General features: G+C 39.4%; 1 protein-coding gene and 1 pseudogene across 6 annotated transcripts in view; both read right to left on the bottom strand.

Annotated features, from left to right (window-relative positions):
* The window catches only part of Rhot1 (ras homolog family member T1), a 65,416-nt gene that overhangs the window by 30,046 nt on the left and 15,197 nt on the right, over nt 1-20,173 (bottom strand). For all 6 annotated transcript variants that reach the window (XM_035447662.1, XM_035447663.1, XM_027426517.2 and 3 more), the window contains exons 4-11: nt 19,001-19,044; nt 18,488-18,541; nt 17,165-17,217; nt 13,263-13,371; nt 12,566-12,667; nt 5,968-6,066; nt 5,196-5,304; nt 4,355-4,475 (exon numbers count right to left, since the gene is read on the bottom strand). In XM_035447662.1, the coding sequence (XP_035303553.1) occupies nt 4,355-4,475; nt 5,196-5,304; nt 5,968-6,066; nt 12,566-12,667; nt 13,263-13,371; nt 17,165-17,217; nt 18,488-18,541; nt 19,001-19,044 (691 nt within the window). The remainder of the gene's footprint in view (nt 1-4,354; nt 4,476-5,195; nt 5,305-5,967; nt 6,067-12,565; nt 12,668-13,262; nt 13,372-17,164; nt 17,218-18,487; nt 18,542-19,000; nt 19,045-20,173) is intronic.
* LOC113836858 lies at nt 19,197-19,297 on the bottom strand (annotated as a pseudogene).

Below are 20,173 nucleotides of genomic sequence, written 5' to 3'. Positions count from 1 at the left end.
AGCACTCGGGAGGAAGAGGCAGGTGGATCTCTGGGAGTTCAAGGCCAGTCTGGTCTCCAGAGCGAGTGCCAGGATAGGCTCCAAAGCTACACAAAGAAACCCTGTCTCAAAAAACCAAAAAAAAAAAAAAAAAAAAAAGAACTATAGTTACACTGCCATACTAAATAGACATCAGAATTTTTTCTCATGGCACTGCAGGTTGATGCCCATTAGTAACTTCTGTCCACTCACTCTCCTCTCCTAGTACTCACTTCCTGATCAAATATTTAAACAACTGCAAATGAGTAAGGACATGCATTTGTCTTCTTTGTCTGCCTATTTCACTGAACTTAGTATCCACAAGTTCTATTCACCTTATCACAGATAACAAGATGTCATCTATCATTTTGGGGCTAGAGAGATGGGTCAACAGTTTAAAAACAGTGGCTTTGGCCCTGTTTGGGGCCCGGCAATAGTGGCGCACGCCTTTAATCCCCGCACTTGGGGTGGGGTGCAAAAGCAGAGGGATCTTAGTGAGTTCAAGGCCAGCATGGTCTACAAACTGAGTTCAAGGACAGCCAAGACTGTTACACAGAGAAACCCTGTGTGTGGGGGGAGCCCAGTGGCTATTCTTATATATGACCTAGGTTCAATTCCCAGCAACTATGTGGCTGAACACAACTCTCTGTAACTCCAGTTCCATGGAACTCAACACTCTCCTCTGCCCTCCATGGGCACCAGGCACACTCATGATTTACTTACATACGTATAAACACTCACAAACATGAAAAAAAAAAACCTTAAAAAATTTTTAATTATTGGACTACGGTAACACATGCCTTTAATCTCAGCACTCAAAAGACAGAAGCTGGTGGATCTCAATGAGTTTGAGGCTAGCCTGGTCTACAAAGCGAGCTGGTTTTAGGACAGCCAAGGTTGTACAAAGAGAAACCCTGTCTTAAGAAACAAAAAAATAAATAAAAATTTTCTGACCTTTTTTTATGGTCAAATAAACATTCCACTAAGGAATTATATTCATATAGCACCTTTTTATTTATTATATGTTGTGGAGGTCAGAAGACAACTTTGTGGAGTGAATTCATCCTTTCAACATTTAAGTGGATTCTGGGGTTTGAATTCAAGTATGAAGCTTTCTTGAGAAGCACCTTTATTTGCTGAGCTACCCAGCCACAACTTAAAGAACTGTTTATTCACCCACTCTGTATTGTGACTCTAACGACCAGTGTTGCAGCAAACCAGGAAATTCAGTATCTCTCTGATGATTCCATTTCTATTACATATGATATCAGTGAAAATGTTGGGTCATACAGGTCATTCAAAACTTTATTCTTAGGTTTCTGAGGAACCTCCATGCTCATTTGTGTTGTCACTAACACTGAATCAGACTTCCCCCTCTTCTGCACTATTAGTTATTGTTTTGGTTTGTTATACTTACAGCTCCTTAATTCTAAGAATTATATATTCAAGTGAGACGTGAACCACAATTACAGGACAAGATGTGTGTCTGTATGTGGGTATGTGGCATGTGAATGCAGGTACCTGTAGAAGCCAGAAGAGGATGTTAGGATTCCATAGAGGAGGAGTTATAGGCAGTTATGAGTCACCCAATATAAAGGCTGGGAACTGAACTCAGGTAGGTCTTCTGCAGGAGCAGCACCATTCTTAATTCCTGAGCCATCTCTCGAGCCCTGAAAAGCCACTTCTTAAAAGGGTAATAAACTAGGCAGTGGTGGTGCACACCTTTAATCCCAGCACTTGTGAGGCACAGGCAGGCAGATCTCTGTGAGTTTGAGTCTACAGAGTGAGTTCCAGGGCAACCAGGGCTGTTACACAGAGAAACTTTGCCTGGGAAAAAACCAAAAACACACAAAAATGTAATAATTGGGGACTAGAGAGACAGCTCTTCAAGTGAGAATACTGGCTGCTCTTCCAGAGGATCCTACTTTGTGTTCCAGCACCAACATGGTGGTTCATAACTATCTGCTGTAATTCCAGTTCTGGGGGAATCAGATGCCCTTTTTTAACCTCTATTGGCACCAGACATATATATTGTGCATAGACATTTATACATGCAAAATATCCATACAAAAAAAAATTAAGTGATTGGAACTGAAGAGGCAACGCAGTGGATTTAAATTGCTAGCACCCACATAAAAAGTTGGCTGTAACATGGGGGTAACATAAACACCCATAACCCCAAGGCTAGGGTGGGGGATGAGATGTTTCATAGAGTATCAAGGGGGCTTGTTGGCTGCCAGAGTTGTTCCAGGTTCAGTCAGGGTGTCTCAAAAGAGTGAGTAGGAGAGTGATGGAATAGGACAACCAATGTCCTCTTCTAAGGCTACACTCACACATATGCATCCCCCACAATAATAATAATAATCAATCTCCTGAAGAATGTATGCACTCATATAAACAGCATAGGAAAGAAAATTCTGTGACGGGTCCTAGGATAAACTCATTTATTTAGTACATATGTATTGAAAAACTGTTGAACTTTAGCCATCATTCAGTTCCTTAAGTTGCAACCTAGAACATAGTAATGAGCCAATAATCAAATGAGAAAAATGCTCTGGCTCCTTGGGAATGGAGGTTAGAAGAACATTTTCTGAACCATTGCACAGATAGTTGGAGATACAATTCTTAGACCTTGGCACATTGAAGGTGATATATGACTAAAACGTAAGAAAGGCCAGAAGATGTCAAGGCCCAATTGTGACAGACCACAATTCCCAAAAGTAGAGAAGAGGCACCCAAGACCAGGCATTCTCTCCTGGAAGGGCATCATTGAGCCCACATTTAAACACATAAGACTCAAACAGCACTGCCAAAGGAAAATCACTACACATACATCAGTTGTTTAGGAAAAAGTACTTAATGTGCATTAAAAACAAGCCATAGGTCTAGAGAGATGGCTCAGAGGTTAAGAGGACTGACTGCTCTTCGAGAGGTCCTGAGTTCAATTCCCAGCAACCACATGATGGCTCACAACCATCTGTAATGATATCTGTGCCCTCTGCTGGCCTGCACGTATACATGCAGGCAGAACGCTGTAAGCATAATCAATCAATAAATACATCTTTAGAAAAAAAGCCATAAAAGTGAAGGGGAAGAAATAATAAAAAAGGGAATAATGTTAACTAACATTTTTCTCAACTTTTGACTCTAAAAATATGATTACCCAGTATCTTTTTTACCCCTCTGTTCTCAATAAAAATTTTTTAAACGATTCATAAATTTGGGTATGGTTACCCAAATGTGTAATCCCAACACTTGGAAAGCAAAGACAGACAGGTCTCTGTGAATTCAAAGCCAGCCTGGTCTACACAGTGAGAACCCACCTTAAAACAAGAAAAAAATTTCAACTAAGTAGTCAGGTGGTGGTGGTACACACCTTTAATCCCAGAACTTCAGAGGCAGAGGCAGGTGTATCACTGTGAGTTCAAGGCCAGCCTGGTCTACAAAGTGGGATGGTCTACAAAACAGCCATAGCTGTTACACAGAGAAACCCTGTCTCGAAAATCCAAAAAGAAAAAAAAAAAAAAAAAAAGAAAAGTGATTATTATGTACTGGCTCTCAAGTGGATGATTTTACTTATGAGAGGTTGTTTTTTGCTTGTCAAAACTGAAGAGGTGTTTCTGTCATTTAAGGATCTCATCATCCTATAGCGGAGAGGACAAGACAATATCTACAATAAAGAATTTTCTGGCTGGGTGTGGTGGTACACGTTGATGGGGGATGTCCTTCTGTATGCTGTGAATACATGTTTCTCTAATTGGTTGGTGAATAAATGCTGACTGGCCAGTAGCCAGGCAGGAAGTATAGGGAGGGCTACCAGACTAGGAAGAAGAAAACAGAGAGACAGCTGCCAGAAAGATGCTATGTATCTGCCAAAGGAGTAACATGCCAGAGCATTATAGGTGGCAATACATAGTTTAATAGAAATGGGTTAATAATTAAGAGAGAGTCAGTAAGAAGCCTGAGCCATTGGCCAAATGGTTTATAATTTATATAAGCCTCAGTGTGTTTATATGGGACTGCACAGTTGCAGGACCAGGCAGGACAGAACCTACATCTACAACATGCCTTTAATCTCAGCACTCAGGAGGCAGAGGCAGAGGCAGGTAGATCTGAGGCCAGACTGGTCTACAGAGCAAGTTCTAGGACAGGCTCTGAAACTACATAATAGAGAGACAAAAAACTCTCTGGTCCAAAATGTTCAGAATGCCAAACTTGAGTAACTTTCTATAATTCTAAATTTGTCATCAGGCACTTAACAAAAACTATGCATAAACTAAATACAACTTAAAAAATACTTGGCAAGTGAAATAAATTAGAAAGCTGAGGTACATACAGGGGGAATAAATACTCGGGCGTCAGATCCAGATCATCATCATAACCAAATCGTCGAAGGACAGTCCAAGTTGTCTCATGCCTCCCCCTCTGGATAAAAAGTGTATGTAAAAAGAGAAAACCTGAAATAAAGTAAATCAGTAAATACACTTGATGTGAAGACTGTTAACTGTGGCAGGGAGGAAAGCATACAATGTGAGCTGGATTTGTGAGAACTTATGAACTAGTTTCACAGTGAGGAACAAAACACAGTCCCTCAGTGTCTGAAGAAGCTCATTTCAGATTCATTTCCCATAAACACCCAGCTCTGCAAGAGCAAGCAATGGACAAAAGGGACAAATTTACATCCCCAGAAACACAATGACAGCCAGAGCTATATGGTAAAAACAAATGAAAATGATGTACAGGTCCCCTGGCTTACTTCTATAATGGAAAATTCTGGGCTTTAATTTCATTTTTTAATTATATCATAACTCAGCAATATACTTAACAAGAAACACTATAATTGGTAAATCTGACTCACATACACAGTCCCTAAAAGTAACTTTTGCCTAAAGATGGCTTAAGAGTACTAAGATGCTTATTACATGTATATCTTTCCATCACATAGCTCTCTGCATATCTGATCTAACCAATTACCCTACCTCTAATTTATATTGAAAGTAAAGATAATAATCTCCCACCAATACTAACATTTCCTTAATGTATAAATTATGCTATTGAAAATATTAAATTTATAGGGGTGGGAAATGGGCTAGAAATGCAATGAATGCGGTATATGCCCTACGTGAGTAAGGCCCTAAGGCACCTGGGAAGAAGGTGATAAAGAAACCATGCCCTACCTCTCAGCGTCAACCCACTGTCAGCCACACCGTCACTTAAGTGCTTTCTAACCACATTCTTGACATCTTCCAGAGCTTGAGGAGCTAAAGGAGTGTTGAAACAAATTCTCTAGCAAAAAAAAAAAATAATAATAAAATAAATTTAAAAACAAACCAGAATATAATCCACAAATAATGTAAAAATGCTCATCTACAAAATCAAAGTGCTACACCCAAAAGAAACAAGTAAATGCCATCCCTACTTCTTGTTATCTAAGGGAAGGACGTCATCCTTGAAGAAAGAAGCCTTGCAGCACTCCTCATTCTGGTTCAGAAACATAAAAGTCTTTGTGTGGTCACATAATACAAAATCCAGAAGGCACAGTCATTTAGAGTTCGTCATTCCTCATACACCCACTGAATACCACAACTTCAAATTATCAAAGTCTCAGTTCCTAGGCATAATAGGCTTTTCATCATAAGATTTAATAGTTGGATGTGATAGTTTTACAGATACGAGAACAGGTTGCTTAGAGGCATACTGTTAATCCTATCATTCTTTTTTTTTTTTTTTAAGATTTTATTTATTTATTATGTATACAACATTCTGCTTCCATATATATCTGCACACCAGAAGAGGGCACCAGATCTCATAATGGATGGTTGTGAGCCACCATGTGGTTGCTGGGAATTGAACTCAGGACCTCTGGAAGAGCAGTCAGTTCTCTTAACCTCTGAGCCATCTCTCCAGCCCCAATCCTATCATTCTTAATCTGAAGCTAAACACAGTTACCTGAAAGAAATTGAGTTCAGCATCATTCAGAGTGCCATCATTATCTTGATCAGATATTTTAAATATACGAGTGAGGGCTTTTATACAAGCTGGTTTCATCTACACAACAGAGAGAAAAGAAAAAATAATTTAAAATATAATTTTCACAATACTGAGAAAACTTCTAATAGTTTTTATTTAGCATCAAAAACTGACAACATGAAGAAATGAACTGAAGCTCAGCCATTTAATTAAGTACAGAGGATTGAAACTATGGTTTGCTGGGCAAACATTCTATAACTGTGCCATCTCCTCAATCCAATTTTAATCTGCCCCCTTCATTTTTTTTTTTTTTTTTTGCCTACAGGCCAATTTTTTTAAAAAACAAACTTTTTTTTTTCTTTTTTGTTATTTTGTCTCCCCACCCCCCCCCACCCCCGCTCCCCCAGTTCTGAGGACTGAACCCAGGGCCTTGAGCTTGCTAGGCAAGCGCTCTACCACTGAGCTAAATCCCCAACCCCACAAACATTTTTTTTTAAATTTTATTTATTTAGTATGTATACAGTATTCTGCCTGCATGTGTCTCTTCATGCCAGAAAAGGGCACCAGGTCTCATTACAGATGGTTGTGAGCCACCATGTGGTTGCTGGGAATTGAACCTTTGGAACAACAGCCAGTGCTCTTAACCTCTGAGCCATCTCTCCAGCGCCGCCCTCCCTCCCCAAATTTTGTTCATGTGCCAAGTGTAGAAGTCAGAGGACAACGTTGGTTGTCAGTGCTCACCTCTCACCTTGTTTGAGACAAGATCTATTGCCTGCTTATGGGGAGTCTCCTGTCTCACCTTCTCATGTTTACGGAGGAGCTCTGGGATTATAGACACAGGATACTGCATCCAGCTTTAGGTGGGTTCTCAAGAAACTTATGCAGCAGGCACTTTACCCAGCCATCTTATTTTTACTTTTACTTTGTATTTTGAGCCATGGCCTCACTTATTTGCCCAAGCTTAGCCTCCCAAGTAACTGGGATTGCATGCCTGCCCCAGTATGACCAGCAATGCCCATGATTTTTATTATATTCTCCTGTGTTCTCTCTCTCTCCCCTCCCCCTTTTTGCTGAGACTTAGTCTTACAATAATATAGCTCAGGCTGGGATTACAGGCAAATGCCATCATACCTGGTTCTGTGCGTGTGAAAGAGTGCATAAATAAACAAACATGCTGGGCATCAAACCCAGGACCTCCTACTAACCAAGCACTGAGGTATAATCTCAACCAAAGGAACTCAATATTTTTATTTATTCCATGCATATGTAAAAGTTAGGTAAAAAATGAAATTATTCACAAATAAGGTTACAAAATATCATGGTTAGTAAGTATATGACTTTTACTATCTTGCTATTGTAAGATTACTTATATTTTGAAAATGAATATTGTCTTTCTGAGATCTGTAAAACATGTAAGTAATGGTGACAGAAATTCACTGTGGCAACTTCCTTAATTATTTTAGGATATATAAAGGATAGAATACCTAAGAATAAGGTTCATGGGGCTAGAGAGATAGTTCAGTTAGTACTTTTAGCAGAAGCATGAGGACCTGAGTTTGGATCTCTAAAAGCAACATAAAAGCCTGGCATAGTGGCCCATGTCTATAAACCTGATGCTGGAGTACAGACAGGCAGATCCCTGGGCATGCTGGTCAACCAGACTAGATGAAACAGCAAGTTAGAGAGCCTGTCTCAAAAAGTATGATGGAAAAGTGATTGAGGAAAAACACCCTGACATTAATCTCTGGTCACATGCATACACACACACACACACACACACACACACACACACACACACACACACACCGCACACAAAGACTGATACTTATCTACAAGGTAATCATTGCCAACAATGCTTAACAAAAGACTTCTAGAGACTAGTAATACAATACAGTGGTAGAATGCTTGTGTAGCATTGCCTAAGGCTATGGGTTCAATTCCCAACACTATTCAGGGAAAAAAATTATCAGGAAGATTTTTGGAGACAGAATTTCTCTATGTTGGCCGGGTGTTGGTGGCACATGCCTTTAATCCCAGCACTTGGGAGGCAGAGGCAGGCGGATCTCTATGAGTTCGAGGTCAGTGTGGTCTACAGAGCGAGTTCCTAGCAATACAGAGAAACTCTGTCTCAAAAAAACAAAAACAATAACAACAACAACAACAAGATTTGTTCTATGTCTTCTTGGCTGTCTAGAACCTGCTATGTAGACTGGGCTGGCTTTGAACTCACAGAGATCCACCTGACTCTGTCTCCCAGGAGCTATGATTAAAAGTATGGCCCATCACACTTGGAGGAAGATCTTTGAAGTTTATTTAAACTTGGAGGTAGATTCATTCCTATTGGCCCTCTCCCCTCTCTCAGCAAGAGTATGTCAAATTCAATACAAACTGTAATAATCTCTTTATGGCGCACACCTTTAATCCGAGCACTCAGGAGGCAGAGGCATGCAGATCTCTGTGAGTTCAAGACCAGCCTGGTCTACAAGAGCTAGTTCCAGGAAAGGCTCCAAAGCCACAAAGAAACCCTGTCTGGAAACCGCCCGCCCCCCCAAAAAAAAGAGAGTGCTTATTATGTTTTACATATATTTTCTGGTGGTAGAGGCTTACGAATTCATTTGAATCAGAGAAACAAAATGGCAGGATGAAAAAGCATTTTCATTAATTCATAATGTCATTTCCTATGACTACCTGGAGCAAAAGGGTAATGTTAATAGTTGTGACTGCAATATGAAACCAAATTGCAGAATTTTAAATGGCTTAGCAGTAAAGATGCCTGCCTACAAGTCCATCGACCTGAGTTAGATCATCAGGACTAGTATGATGGAAAGAAAAGAACCAGCTCCAAATGTATCCTCTGACCTCCATACTCACCCACACACATACACATGCAGACAGACATATTTGTGGGGGAAAAACACCTTAGAGCATTTTAGTTTCTGAAGCATTTCATACTCTGATGGAAAATATACATCGTTAGTTATATATTTCATCAAATTACTATTATTACATTTCTTTTGTTTTGTTTGTTGAGACAGGGTCTGTCTACAGAGCCCTAGCTGTCTTGGAACTCACTCTATAGACCAGGCTGGCCTCCAACTCAGATATCCACCTGCTTCTGAGTGCTGTGATTAAACTCATAGGCATCGTAGTATTATTACAAATTCTGGAAAAGCTTAAAAAATTCTGGTAAAGGAAAAAAATTCTGGTAAAGCTTAGACTTAAAGCATGTACACATATAAAAAAAATATAAAGTCTAAAAGTAAAAATTTCATATGGTATTTTATTAGATATACCTGAAAACAGAGTAGCAGATGGTTTTATTCAGGGACTGGGGGCAGAACAGGAGATCAGCAAATTAGGCCTAATAACAGGCCTAAGAACAGAGCAACAGTTAAAGAATTTAGAATAAACTAAGGTGGTAGTGGCAAACATCTTTAACTCCAGCACGCTATGGTGAGTTCCAGGACAACCAGGACTACACAAAAAATCCTGTCTTAAAAATAAAACAAACAGGGGGCTGGAGAGATGGCTCAGCGGTTAAGAACACCGACTGCCCTTCCAGAGGTCCTGAGTTCAATTCCCAGCAACCACATGGTGGCTTACAACCATCCGTTATAAGATCTGGTGCCCTCTTCTGGTGTGCAGATGTACATGGAAGCAGAATGTTGTATACATAATAAATAAAGTCTTTAAAAAAAATAATAAAACAAAATAAAAAATAAAACAAACAAACAAAAAAACACCTAATAGGGAATTCAATGTATCCCTGGGGTAAAGGTCTCAGAAATAAATTTCTATAATTCAAAAATATTTTTAAAGCCAGGCATTGGTGGCACACGCCTTTAATCCCAGCACTTGGGTGGCAGAGGCAGGAGGATATTTGTGAGTTCGAGGCCAGCCTGGTCTACAGAGCGAGTTCCAGAACAACCTCCAAAGCAATACAGAGAAACCCTGCCCCGAAAAACCAAATAATAATAATAATAATAATAATAATAATAATAATAATATTTTTAAAATTTCACTGACTATGAAATATAGCTCCTAGCTGGACTGGACTGGAATACATTTCTGACCAGTTAACTTTGTTGAGACAAGTCTAGGAAACACTAGGTTAACGAATAATTTTTAAAAACTTAAGAAATCATAAATTAGTAATAAAAAATGAGAAACCACAGTCAGATTAAGGGATAACTCAAGACTAATTATATTTACCAAGAGTGAGAACTTTTATGTCAAGACAACATAGTAAACATTTTAAGTTTTGGAGCCAAATATGCAAAATCATATGGGTATCATGGGTTTATTTACATAGCATGAATTCCCTTATTTTTTACTGACATTAAAATGTTAATGTAGTAACAAGTAAGTATAATTTTGTCATGTAGGTCACTAGAAAAAATAGCATTCACAGGGTGGTGGTGACGCACTCCTGAGGTAAGCGGGTCTCTAGAGTTTGAAGCCAGCCATGAATACAGAGTGAGTTCTAGGACAGCCAGGATTACAGAGAAATCCTTTCTCAAAAACAAACAAAAAATAATTCTTCTGAATGTATCAAATTTTACTAACTTAAGATTCAAAGTCAGTGTTCTCTATGGGAAGATCAGCTGCAAATTCTTATACATCATTGCTGATCTGTAATGAGACTTCACATAGCCTCAAGTTTTTTAGGTTTTATTTTTGTAGTTCTTTTTTTAATAAAAAAAATTGTATTTATTTAGAAGCATTCAGAATGCCAACAAAACAGTTGCAATTTTTTTTTTGCAATTAGAGTGATATTCAGTTAACAGAACAATTATCTTCATATAAGCTACATCAGAGACAACTGAAGATGAAAACCCACCCCCCAAAAAAAAACTACCATCCCATATATAACTAATTTGTGCTGTGCACCAACAAGAACCTGCTTTAAATTTCCATGCCAATTTACAACCCCAGACTGTACTAGGCAAGGTTAGTGCCTATTGAAAATACCACCAGGACAGAGCTACACAGTGAGACAAAAAACCCTGTCTTGGAAAAACAAAACAAAACAAAACAAAGAAACAAACAAACAAAATTTGGATCTTTATACATGGCAGGTAGGAATGGACAATATTACCTGATACTGTGGGAATATCTGGCGGTTCCTCCCTTAGTTAAACATACAGTGGTCTTGTTACTCATCAATGCCAACAGTACATATAGATTGAAAAAAAAAACTAAAAACAGGTGTTTCAAAAAAAAAAAAAAACTTGTATGTGAAGAACAAGTTTAACAACAACAACAAAAGAACAAGTTAACATGAACAGCAGCCTATTCACAATAGTTGAACGGAAGAAACTATTTCAGTAGACATCAAAAGATAAAAAGATGAAGAGTTGTTCCCTCCATATGACATTTTATTTAACTAGAAAGTAATACTGATTCACACTACAGCACGAGTGAACCTCACACAGTGCTGGTGAAAGAAGAGAGAAATAAAAGCTACTCATTGGTGACTCCACCGTTGGGGACCATCCAAGAGAGACAGAGTAGATCAGCAGTTGCCAAGGGTGGGACAGAGATGGCTGGGGAGTGATTGCTAATGACCACAGGGTTTTTCTGGGGAAGGATATAAGAGGCATGTAACTTTCTGAATATACTAAAAATCACTTAATAGTATATATGAAAGAAGTGAGCTTTGTGTTATATATCTTTTAAAAACTCAGTTTTAAATCTATTGCAAAATTTTATTAAATTCTGGGTATTTCTCAGTGGAATTACTGTATTTCTTAGTTATGAAAGTATTTCCGGGCTGGAGAGATGGCTCAGCAGTTAAGAGCACTGGCTGCTCTTCTAGAGGACCCTGGTTCAATACCCAATAACGATATGGCAGCTCACAACTGTCTGTAACTCCAGTTCTAGGGGACTCTGATACCTTCGCACAGACATACATGCAGGAAAAACACCAATGCACATAAAATAAAAATAAATAAATTATTTTTAAAAAAGTATATCCAAGTTGCATCACATGTACACAGGACGAAAATCTATAAGAGGTCCAAGAAGGTAGCTCAGGGGTAGCACACTCACTTTCTATGCACAAAGCCCTGAGATCAACTGAAACAAAACAAAACAAACAAAATTACTACCCAAGTTTTTGCTTAGATTCGTAGATTTTTCAGGGCTGATGAGATGGATTAGTGGGTAAAGAATATTTGTTACCAAGCCTGACATGCGACCCAAAGAGTAGAAAGAAAGAACTGACTCCCACAAGCTGTCCTCCTACCTCTATAGGCACGCCATGGCATACATGGACCCCACAACATAAATAAATAGAAAATTAAGAGGAAAATTCATAGATTTTATAGTTGCAAAGTAAACAATCGAGTCTTGGCTGCCTTGTTAGTGTCACCAGTTCTGTGTGCCAATGGCACTACCTGAAAGAATACTGAAACTGGAAACTTTAATGAAGACACAACCAGAACACCCAAGTTAACAATTTAATAATCAACACAATTCAACTTCAGTAGTTTCATCTTTATAAAATGCTAAACACTACTAAAACCCACAACCATACTGTATCATTCAGGCCCACAGAACATAGCCTGGGGTTTACCTCTTTCTCCTCTGGGCAGTACAGAGGCCCCGTAGGATGAAGAACAGCTTTCTGTGCATAATAAAACAGCTCTGATATATTCTTCAGGTTTTTTGCTGAACACTAAAAAATAAATAAAAATAAAAAACAAAAGTTTTAAATTTTGTACTCTGAAATCAATTATGATAGCTAAAAACAATTTTTTCAAGTGTCAATATAATATTCCTCCCTTGGAACCCTTCCCACTCTCAGGAGTTTTCCTCATTTTCTCTTACTACATATACTCAGCTTAGTCGGGGGAGGGGGAAGGCAATAAGGTAAGAGTAAGATTCCTTGAAGAGCCAGGAAGTGGTGGCACATGCCTTTAATCCAGCACTCAGGAGGAAGAGGCAGGTGGATCTGTGAGTTCGAGGCTAACCTGATCTACAAAGTGAATTACAGGACAGGCTTAAAAGATACATAGAGAAATAAAAAAAAAAAAAGAAAGAAAGAAAAAAATAAAAAGAAAACAAACAAAAAAAGATACCTTGAAGAAACTAAATAATAAATTTTTCTTTGTAGACAGTACCAATGTCTCCATCTAGCTTAAGGGGAAAACTTTCAAATTCTGCAACACCACCACCCGACCTAAATTCTCTGTTTTATTTGGTTTATATGACTTCACAAAGAACAGAAAATTTATACCATCCCACATAATCCCCCCTTCCCACAGGCATACCTCCACACAGGTTTCTATTTCTGTATATTGGTTCATAATAGGAAGGATGGTCTCCATACTACTATATTCCACCAGATCAGATTTGTTCCCAACCAATATCAAAGGCAGCCTGAAATAAGTAGGACATTAATTCAGTAAAGAAATCAAAAGATGTTAGATTTATATTTCCACTTACACCATTGCCCACTCTAACTAAAAAGCTTTAATCTAACTTCCCAACAAAACTTCTCTACTATTCTCAGGCCAAGGCCCCTAGAGAGTAGGTTTATTCAGTCAGTCAATACCCATCTATAGAGTGCCTCTTTCAAGTCACACACTCTTCTAAATATTAAAGGCATTAAGAAAAATGTTCCTGGGAGCTAGAGAGATGGTTCAGCAGTTAAGAGCACTGCCTGCTCTTCCAGAGTACCCAGGTTCGATACCCAGAACTAAATATCTGAAACTATAGTTTCAGGGGATCTGACACCCTCACACAGACACACATGCAGGCAAAATACCAATAAACATAAAATAGGAAGAAAGAAAGAAAGAAAGAAAGAAAGAAAGAAAGAAAGAAAGAGAGAGAGAGAGAGAGAGAGAGAGAGAAGGGAAGGAGGGAGGGAGGGAGGGAGGGAGGGAAGAGGGAGGAGGGAAGGAAGGGAGAAAGGAAGGGAGGAAGGAAGGAAGGAAGGGAGGGAGGGAGGGAGGAAGGAAGGAAGGAAGGAAGGAAGGAAGGAAGGAAGGAAGGAAGGAAAAGGTCCCTCTCATTCAAATAGTGCAAACCAGAAAATGAGCAGTAAATAATTTCTAGCTCAAGTATAATGAAGGAACTGAAAAGGGAGGCACAGGACAGAATAGCGGGAGGGAGATGACATTTGAGCCAAGGATTGAGGGACAAGATGGAATCTGCCACATGGAGGGCAGGAGAGTTTGCTGGGGAAAAGAGAGGCATGAACATCCTGGGGGGGGGGGGGCGGTCAGAGAACAGGAAAGCATGCCAGAACAGAGAGTGGTGAACAAGGAAAGCATAAGAAGTGGGTTACGATCTTTTCTAGCCATCCACCATGGCAGGTGGATGAAAGACCCGAGCTAACATGGGTTAGCTCGTTAAACAACAATAAAGCCTCGTGCTTTTTATCTTTAAAAAAAAAAAAAAAAGTGGGTTACACTGAGGATGAACAGGCAGATACATTAAGTACATTAAGACTTATAAGGAATGTAGGTTGAATCATTAGGATAAAAGAGAAATCAATGAAGAGTTAAAGCAGGGGCAAGATCTGATCTAATCAATGTTTTTTATTATTACTATTTTTAATGTATCTGATACTATTGAACTCAACACTAAAGTTTTTGTTTTGTTTTAGGTTTTTACATCCATAAGTGCTTTGCCTGCATAAAAGTATGTACTCCACGTGCATGCCTGGCACCCACAGAACTCAGAAGAAGGCATTGGATTCCCCTACAACTAGAGTTATAGACAGTTATAAGCCACCATGTGGGTGATCAAAACCAAGCCCAAATCTTCTACAAGAGCAGCCAGTGCTCTTAACTGCTGAGCCATCATGTGGGTTCTGGGAATGTGATCAGCAACTTTTCAGAGATACATAGTGAAGTATTTACAACTTGGTATGAAGTCTGTTTGCTTCAAAATGGCCCCAATGGGATAGATAAACAAGACTGGTCCTGAATTAACTGTTGAAGCTGAGTGACATTATTTACTTTCTCATTCTCCCTCTCTCCCTCTCTCTTTTTGGTTTTTCAAGGCAGGGTTTCTCTATGTAGCCTTGGCTATCTTGGACTTCACTCTGTAAACAAAGCTGGCCTTGAACTCAGAGATCTGCCTGCCTCTGGCTCCCAAGTGCTGGAAATAAACAAATGTGCCATCACACCCAGCTATTCTCTCTTATTTATGTGTGAATTTTCTCATTAAGAAACAGCCTTGGATCTCTTGAGTTCGAGACCAGCCTGGTCTACAAGAGCTAGTTCCAGGACAGCCTCCAAAGCCACAGAAAAACCCTGTCTCGAAAAACAAAAACAAAAACAAACAAACAAACAAACAAAAGAAACAGCCTTGGAGCCAGGAGGTGGTAGTGCATGCCTTTAATTCTAGCAATGGGGAGGCAGAGGCAGGGAGGGGGATCTCTGTGAGTTCAAGACCTGCCTGGTCTACAGAGTGAATTCCAGAACAGCTAGGGCTACATGGAGAAACCCAGTCTCAAAAAACAGAAAGAAAGAAGAAAGAAAGAAAGAGAGAGAGAGAGAGAGAGAGAGAGAGAGAGAGAGAGAGAGAGAGAGGGACAGAGGGAAGGAGGGAGGGAGGGAGGAAGGAAGGAAGGAAGGAAGGAAGGAAGGAAGGAAGGAAGGAAGGAAGGAAGGAAGGAAGGAACCTACCCACCCACCCTTGGCTGATAACTCTTACAAACATGGTGAATGTTCCTAAGAGACACCAAACTTTCTGCAAGAAATGTGGCAAGCACCAGCCCCACAAAGTGACACAGTATAAGAAAGGGAAGGAATCTTTGTATGTCTAGGTAAAGTAGAATTATGACAGGAGGTGGAACAGCTATGGTAGGCAGACTATGCTTATTTTCCACAAAAAGGCTCAAGTTACAAAGACTGCTAAGGCTTGAGTGTGCTAAGCTTGACTGCAGATCTAAGAGGATGCTGGCTATTCATAGATGTGAGCTCTATAAACTGGGAGGTAGTAAGAAGAGAAAGAGCCAAGTGATGCGGTCTAAAATGATTTTAAGGTTTTTGTTTCTCAAGACAAGGTCTCACTCTGTAACCCGGGATGTTGTAGAACTTTCTCTGTAGACCACACTGGCCTCAAACTCAACAGAGATCTGCCACTACAGCCCAGCTAAGATGATTTTGTCATGAAGACAATAAAATTATGAGCTTTCACTCACTGAAGAAAAACAACCAAAATGAAAACAGTAAAAGAAATAAATAAAAAGGCTCTTTAAAACATTTCTTTACTACATTTGTATGTTTATGTGTATGTGTACAAGTATGCCATGTCCAAGTAGAGACCAGAGGACAACTTTGTAGATTCATTTCTCTTTTTCTACCATGTGGATCCTGGGGATCAAACTCAGGTTGTCAAGTTAGTCAGCAAGAACTTTTACCAACTAAGCTATCTCAAATTCTGGAAAACGCTTTTATTTATTTATTTATTTATTTATTTTTGTTTTGTTTTTTTCAAGACAGGGTTTCTCTGTGTAGCTTTGGAAGCTTTTATTTTTATTTTTTTTATTAATTTAATTTATTTACTTAATCTCTGTCTCTGTCTCTTTCTCTGCGTGTGTGTGCGTGTGCGTGTGTATGTGTGTATTCTAGGGATCATATGTCAACGGGGTTGTCACCTTTAGTAACAGAACCATTTCACTGACCCATAAAAACCTTTTGAAAAATACAGTGGTTGTCCTGGAAGTCAATTTGTAGACTAGGCTGGCCTCAAACTCAAGAGCTCCACCTGATTCTGCCTCCTGAGTGCTGGGGTTAAAGGCATGTGCCACCACCACCCACTTAGATTTATTTTTTATTAGTTTATGTGTGAGTGTTTTGCTTGCATGTATGCCTGTGTACCACACTTGTGCCTGGTGCCTGAGGAGGTGGTGAGCCTCTATGTAGGCACTTGAAATCCAAACCAAACCCAGGTCCTTTGAAACAAGTGCTCTTATCCACTTCAGCCCTAAATCTTGCATATGTCACTCTGACACCTATGTACACACACACACACACACACACACACACACACACACACACACACACACAATAAATATTTGAAAGAAAAACCAGCATAGAACACATTAACAACCAGTAGATCTAAGTAAAGGCTTTACAGATACGTTTGTTACTGCTTCTTACATCTTTTCTCTAAGTGTGAAATTTTAAAAAAAAAGTTTGAAGGAAAAAAATACCTGCTGTCTTTGTCTGTTCTTTCATTTATGAGAGGAATCCATCGACTTGTTACCTAAAATGAAAATAATTAGGAGTTGAACCGTGATACAGATCTTCTTTGAAAAGCTACACACTAGCTGGGTGGTGGTGTCGCACACCTATAATCCCAGCACTTGGGAGGCAGAGGCAGGTGGATCTCAGTGAGTCTGACGACAGCCTGGTCTACAAAGCAAGTTCAGAACAGCCAGAGCTATTACACAGAGAAACCTTGTCTTGAAAACCCAACCAACCAACCAACCAAAAAAAAACCCAAAAAAAACAAAAAGAAAGAAAAGAAAAACTGCACACTTTTAATCCTGTCACTCAGGAGGGACAGACAGGGAGATTTCTGAGCCAGCCTAGTCTATATATGGAGTTCCAGGCCAGTCAGGGCTACAAAGAGAGATTCTGTCTTTAAAAAAATAAATAAAAGGTTGCAGGACAAAAAAGAAAAAGCATACTTTTTAATAATTGTTATTTTATGATTATGAGTGTTCAGTCTGCATGTGCTTGCTTGGGGCAAGAGGGCAGAAGAGAGCAAACCCCTAGAACTGAAATGGAATTACAGAAGAAGAGCAGCCTCTGAGCCATCTCTCCATAAAACTGACTGGATGATCAGATATGACCCATTAAAACTAGGCATGTATTTGGAATCCTAGGGTAAGGCAGGAGATCATGAGTTCCAGGTCAGCCTAGGTTACAGAGCCAGACTCTACCTTAAAAACAAAACAAAGCTGGGGCAGTGGTGGTACATGCCTGTAATCCCACCACTTGAAAGGCAAAGGCAGATGGAGCTCTATGAGCTTGAGGCCAGCCTGATCCATAGAGAGAGTTCCAGGACAGCCAAGTTTACACAATGAGACCCTGTCTGGGGGGGGGGGGAGACAAAAACTTGAGGCAGGAGGACTGCAAGTTCAATGCCACCCTGAGCTATATAACAATTCCAGACCTCAGCTACATATTAAGAATCTGCTTCGACAGATCTCTGTGATTTCAAGGCCAGCCTGGTCTATGGAAAGAGTTCTAGGACAGGCTCCAAAACAAACAAACAAACAACAACAACAAAAAAGAACCTGTTTCAATGGGAAGTGGTGGCGCATACCTTTACTCCCAGGACTCTGGAGGCAGAGAGGTAGGTAGAGCTCTGTGAGTTCAAGGCTAGTCTGGTCTATGGAACTAGTTCCTATAAAAGAAAGGCTACATAAAGAAACCCTGTCTGGAAAAATAAAAGAAACTGCCTCAAAATAAGTAAGTAAATAAATAGTGTCACATTTAATTTAAATATAAAGAAAATTTAAATATACCTTATCAATAGAATGTTTGTTGTTAACAGCATAAACTATGCAGATGACATTAGCCTAGAAGAAAAATTAACAAATTAGTGGCACTTTGAAGTAAAATATACACAACAGGATTTAATTATCAACTACCTAAGATTTTTGAGCCAAAGGGGGAAATTTTTTGAAGAAAAACTTGCTTATAAGAGGAAAATATCCCTAAAGAACAGGAGCAAAAAATACATACTCAAACACTAATGACAACAAAGAGTTGAGAAACTCCTAGTAAACTGGAGTATGATAGCACACAACTATACAGCACTCAAGAAGTAGAGGCAGAGGGGGTCAAGACAAGTCTCAACTACACTGGGCATTCAAGGCCAGTCTGGGCTACAAGAAACTGTCTCCATACCCAACTGCTCCTCAGAAAAAGCATAATCTTGGTAAGAGAACTACAAAAATAGACTCATAGAATTATCATTGTTCATGTACACACACACATACACATACACACACACAGAAGGACTTTGTTATGAATACCTGTGATATTTCTTGATGAAGTTGTTCATCACTCTGTTCTGCTTCTACAAATGATAAAAGTCAATGTTTTGTATTTTAAAAATTTCATAACTAACAGTCAAGCAAAAAAAACAAAACAAAACAAAAAACCTCATGTAACATCCACCTAACAAAATCAACATAGATGGTTGTGTAGTTAGGAGCACTTGTTACTCTTTCAGAGGACCATAGTTTGGTTCCCAGCATCTACACAGCAGCTCATAACTGTCAATAACTCTAGTAACGAACTATAGAAATGATCCCTGAAAGTATAGTCTTATCTATAACTCTAGATTCAGGGTATCCTACACCCTCTTCTGGCCTCCATGGGCACTAGGCTTGAACATTTTACATACCTGCAGGCACAGACACATTCTGATAAAAACCAATTAATTGCCGGGTGGTGGTGGTGCACACATTTAGTCCCAGCACTCGGGAAGCAGAGGCAGGTAGATCTCTGTGAGTTCAAGACCAGCCTGGTCTACAAGAGCTACTTCCAGGAAAGCCTCCAAAGCCACAGAGAAACCCTGTCTCAAAAACAAAAAACAAACAAAAAACCCACAATTAATCTTCAAAATGACATACTGTAGAACTAGACAAAGTACCAAAATAAGAGTGATTCCCTCTTCTGGCCTGCAGGAACACATGCAGGCAGAACACTGTATACATAATAAATAAATCTTTTTTTTTTTTTTTTTTTTTTTTTTTTTGGTTTTGAGACAGGGTTTCTCTGTGGCTTTGGAGCCTATCCTGGAACTAGCTCTTGTAGACCAGGCTGGTCTCAAACTCACAGAGATCTGCCTGCCTCTGCCTCCCGAGTGCTGGGATTAAAGGCGTGCGCCACCACCACCTGGCAATAAATAAATCTTTATTAAAAAAAAAATGTAGTCAGATAATTTTATCTTTGGTAATGCTTTTATTTTCTTTTCTACTCTTTGTTTTTTCGAACAGGATTTCACTGTGTAGCCCTGGCTGTTCTGTAACTTGTTCTGTAGACCAGACTGGCCTCGAACTCACAGACATCCGTCTGCCTCTGCCTCCTGAGTGCTGGGATCAAAGGCATGCGTCATCACTGCCCGGCTCAAAGGCTGAGAAATTTAAGAACACATACAGAGTTTAACAAATCATTAGAATATTTACATGTCTGTGTGTGAT

The sequence above is a fragment of the Cricetulus griseus genome, chromosome 7 (genome assembly GCF_003668045.3).
Source record: "Cricetulus griseus strain 17A/GY chromosome 7, alternate assembly CriGri-PICRH-1.0, whole genome shotgun sequence".
Taxonomy (NCBI): domain Eukaryota; kingdom Metazoa; phylum Chordata; class Mammalia; order Rodentia; family Cricetidae; genus Cricetulus; species Cricetulus griseus.
This window is presented reverse-complemented; position numbering and strand designations above follow the sequence as displayed.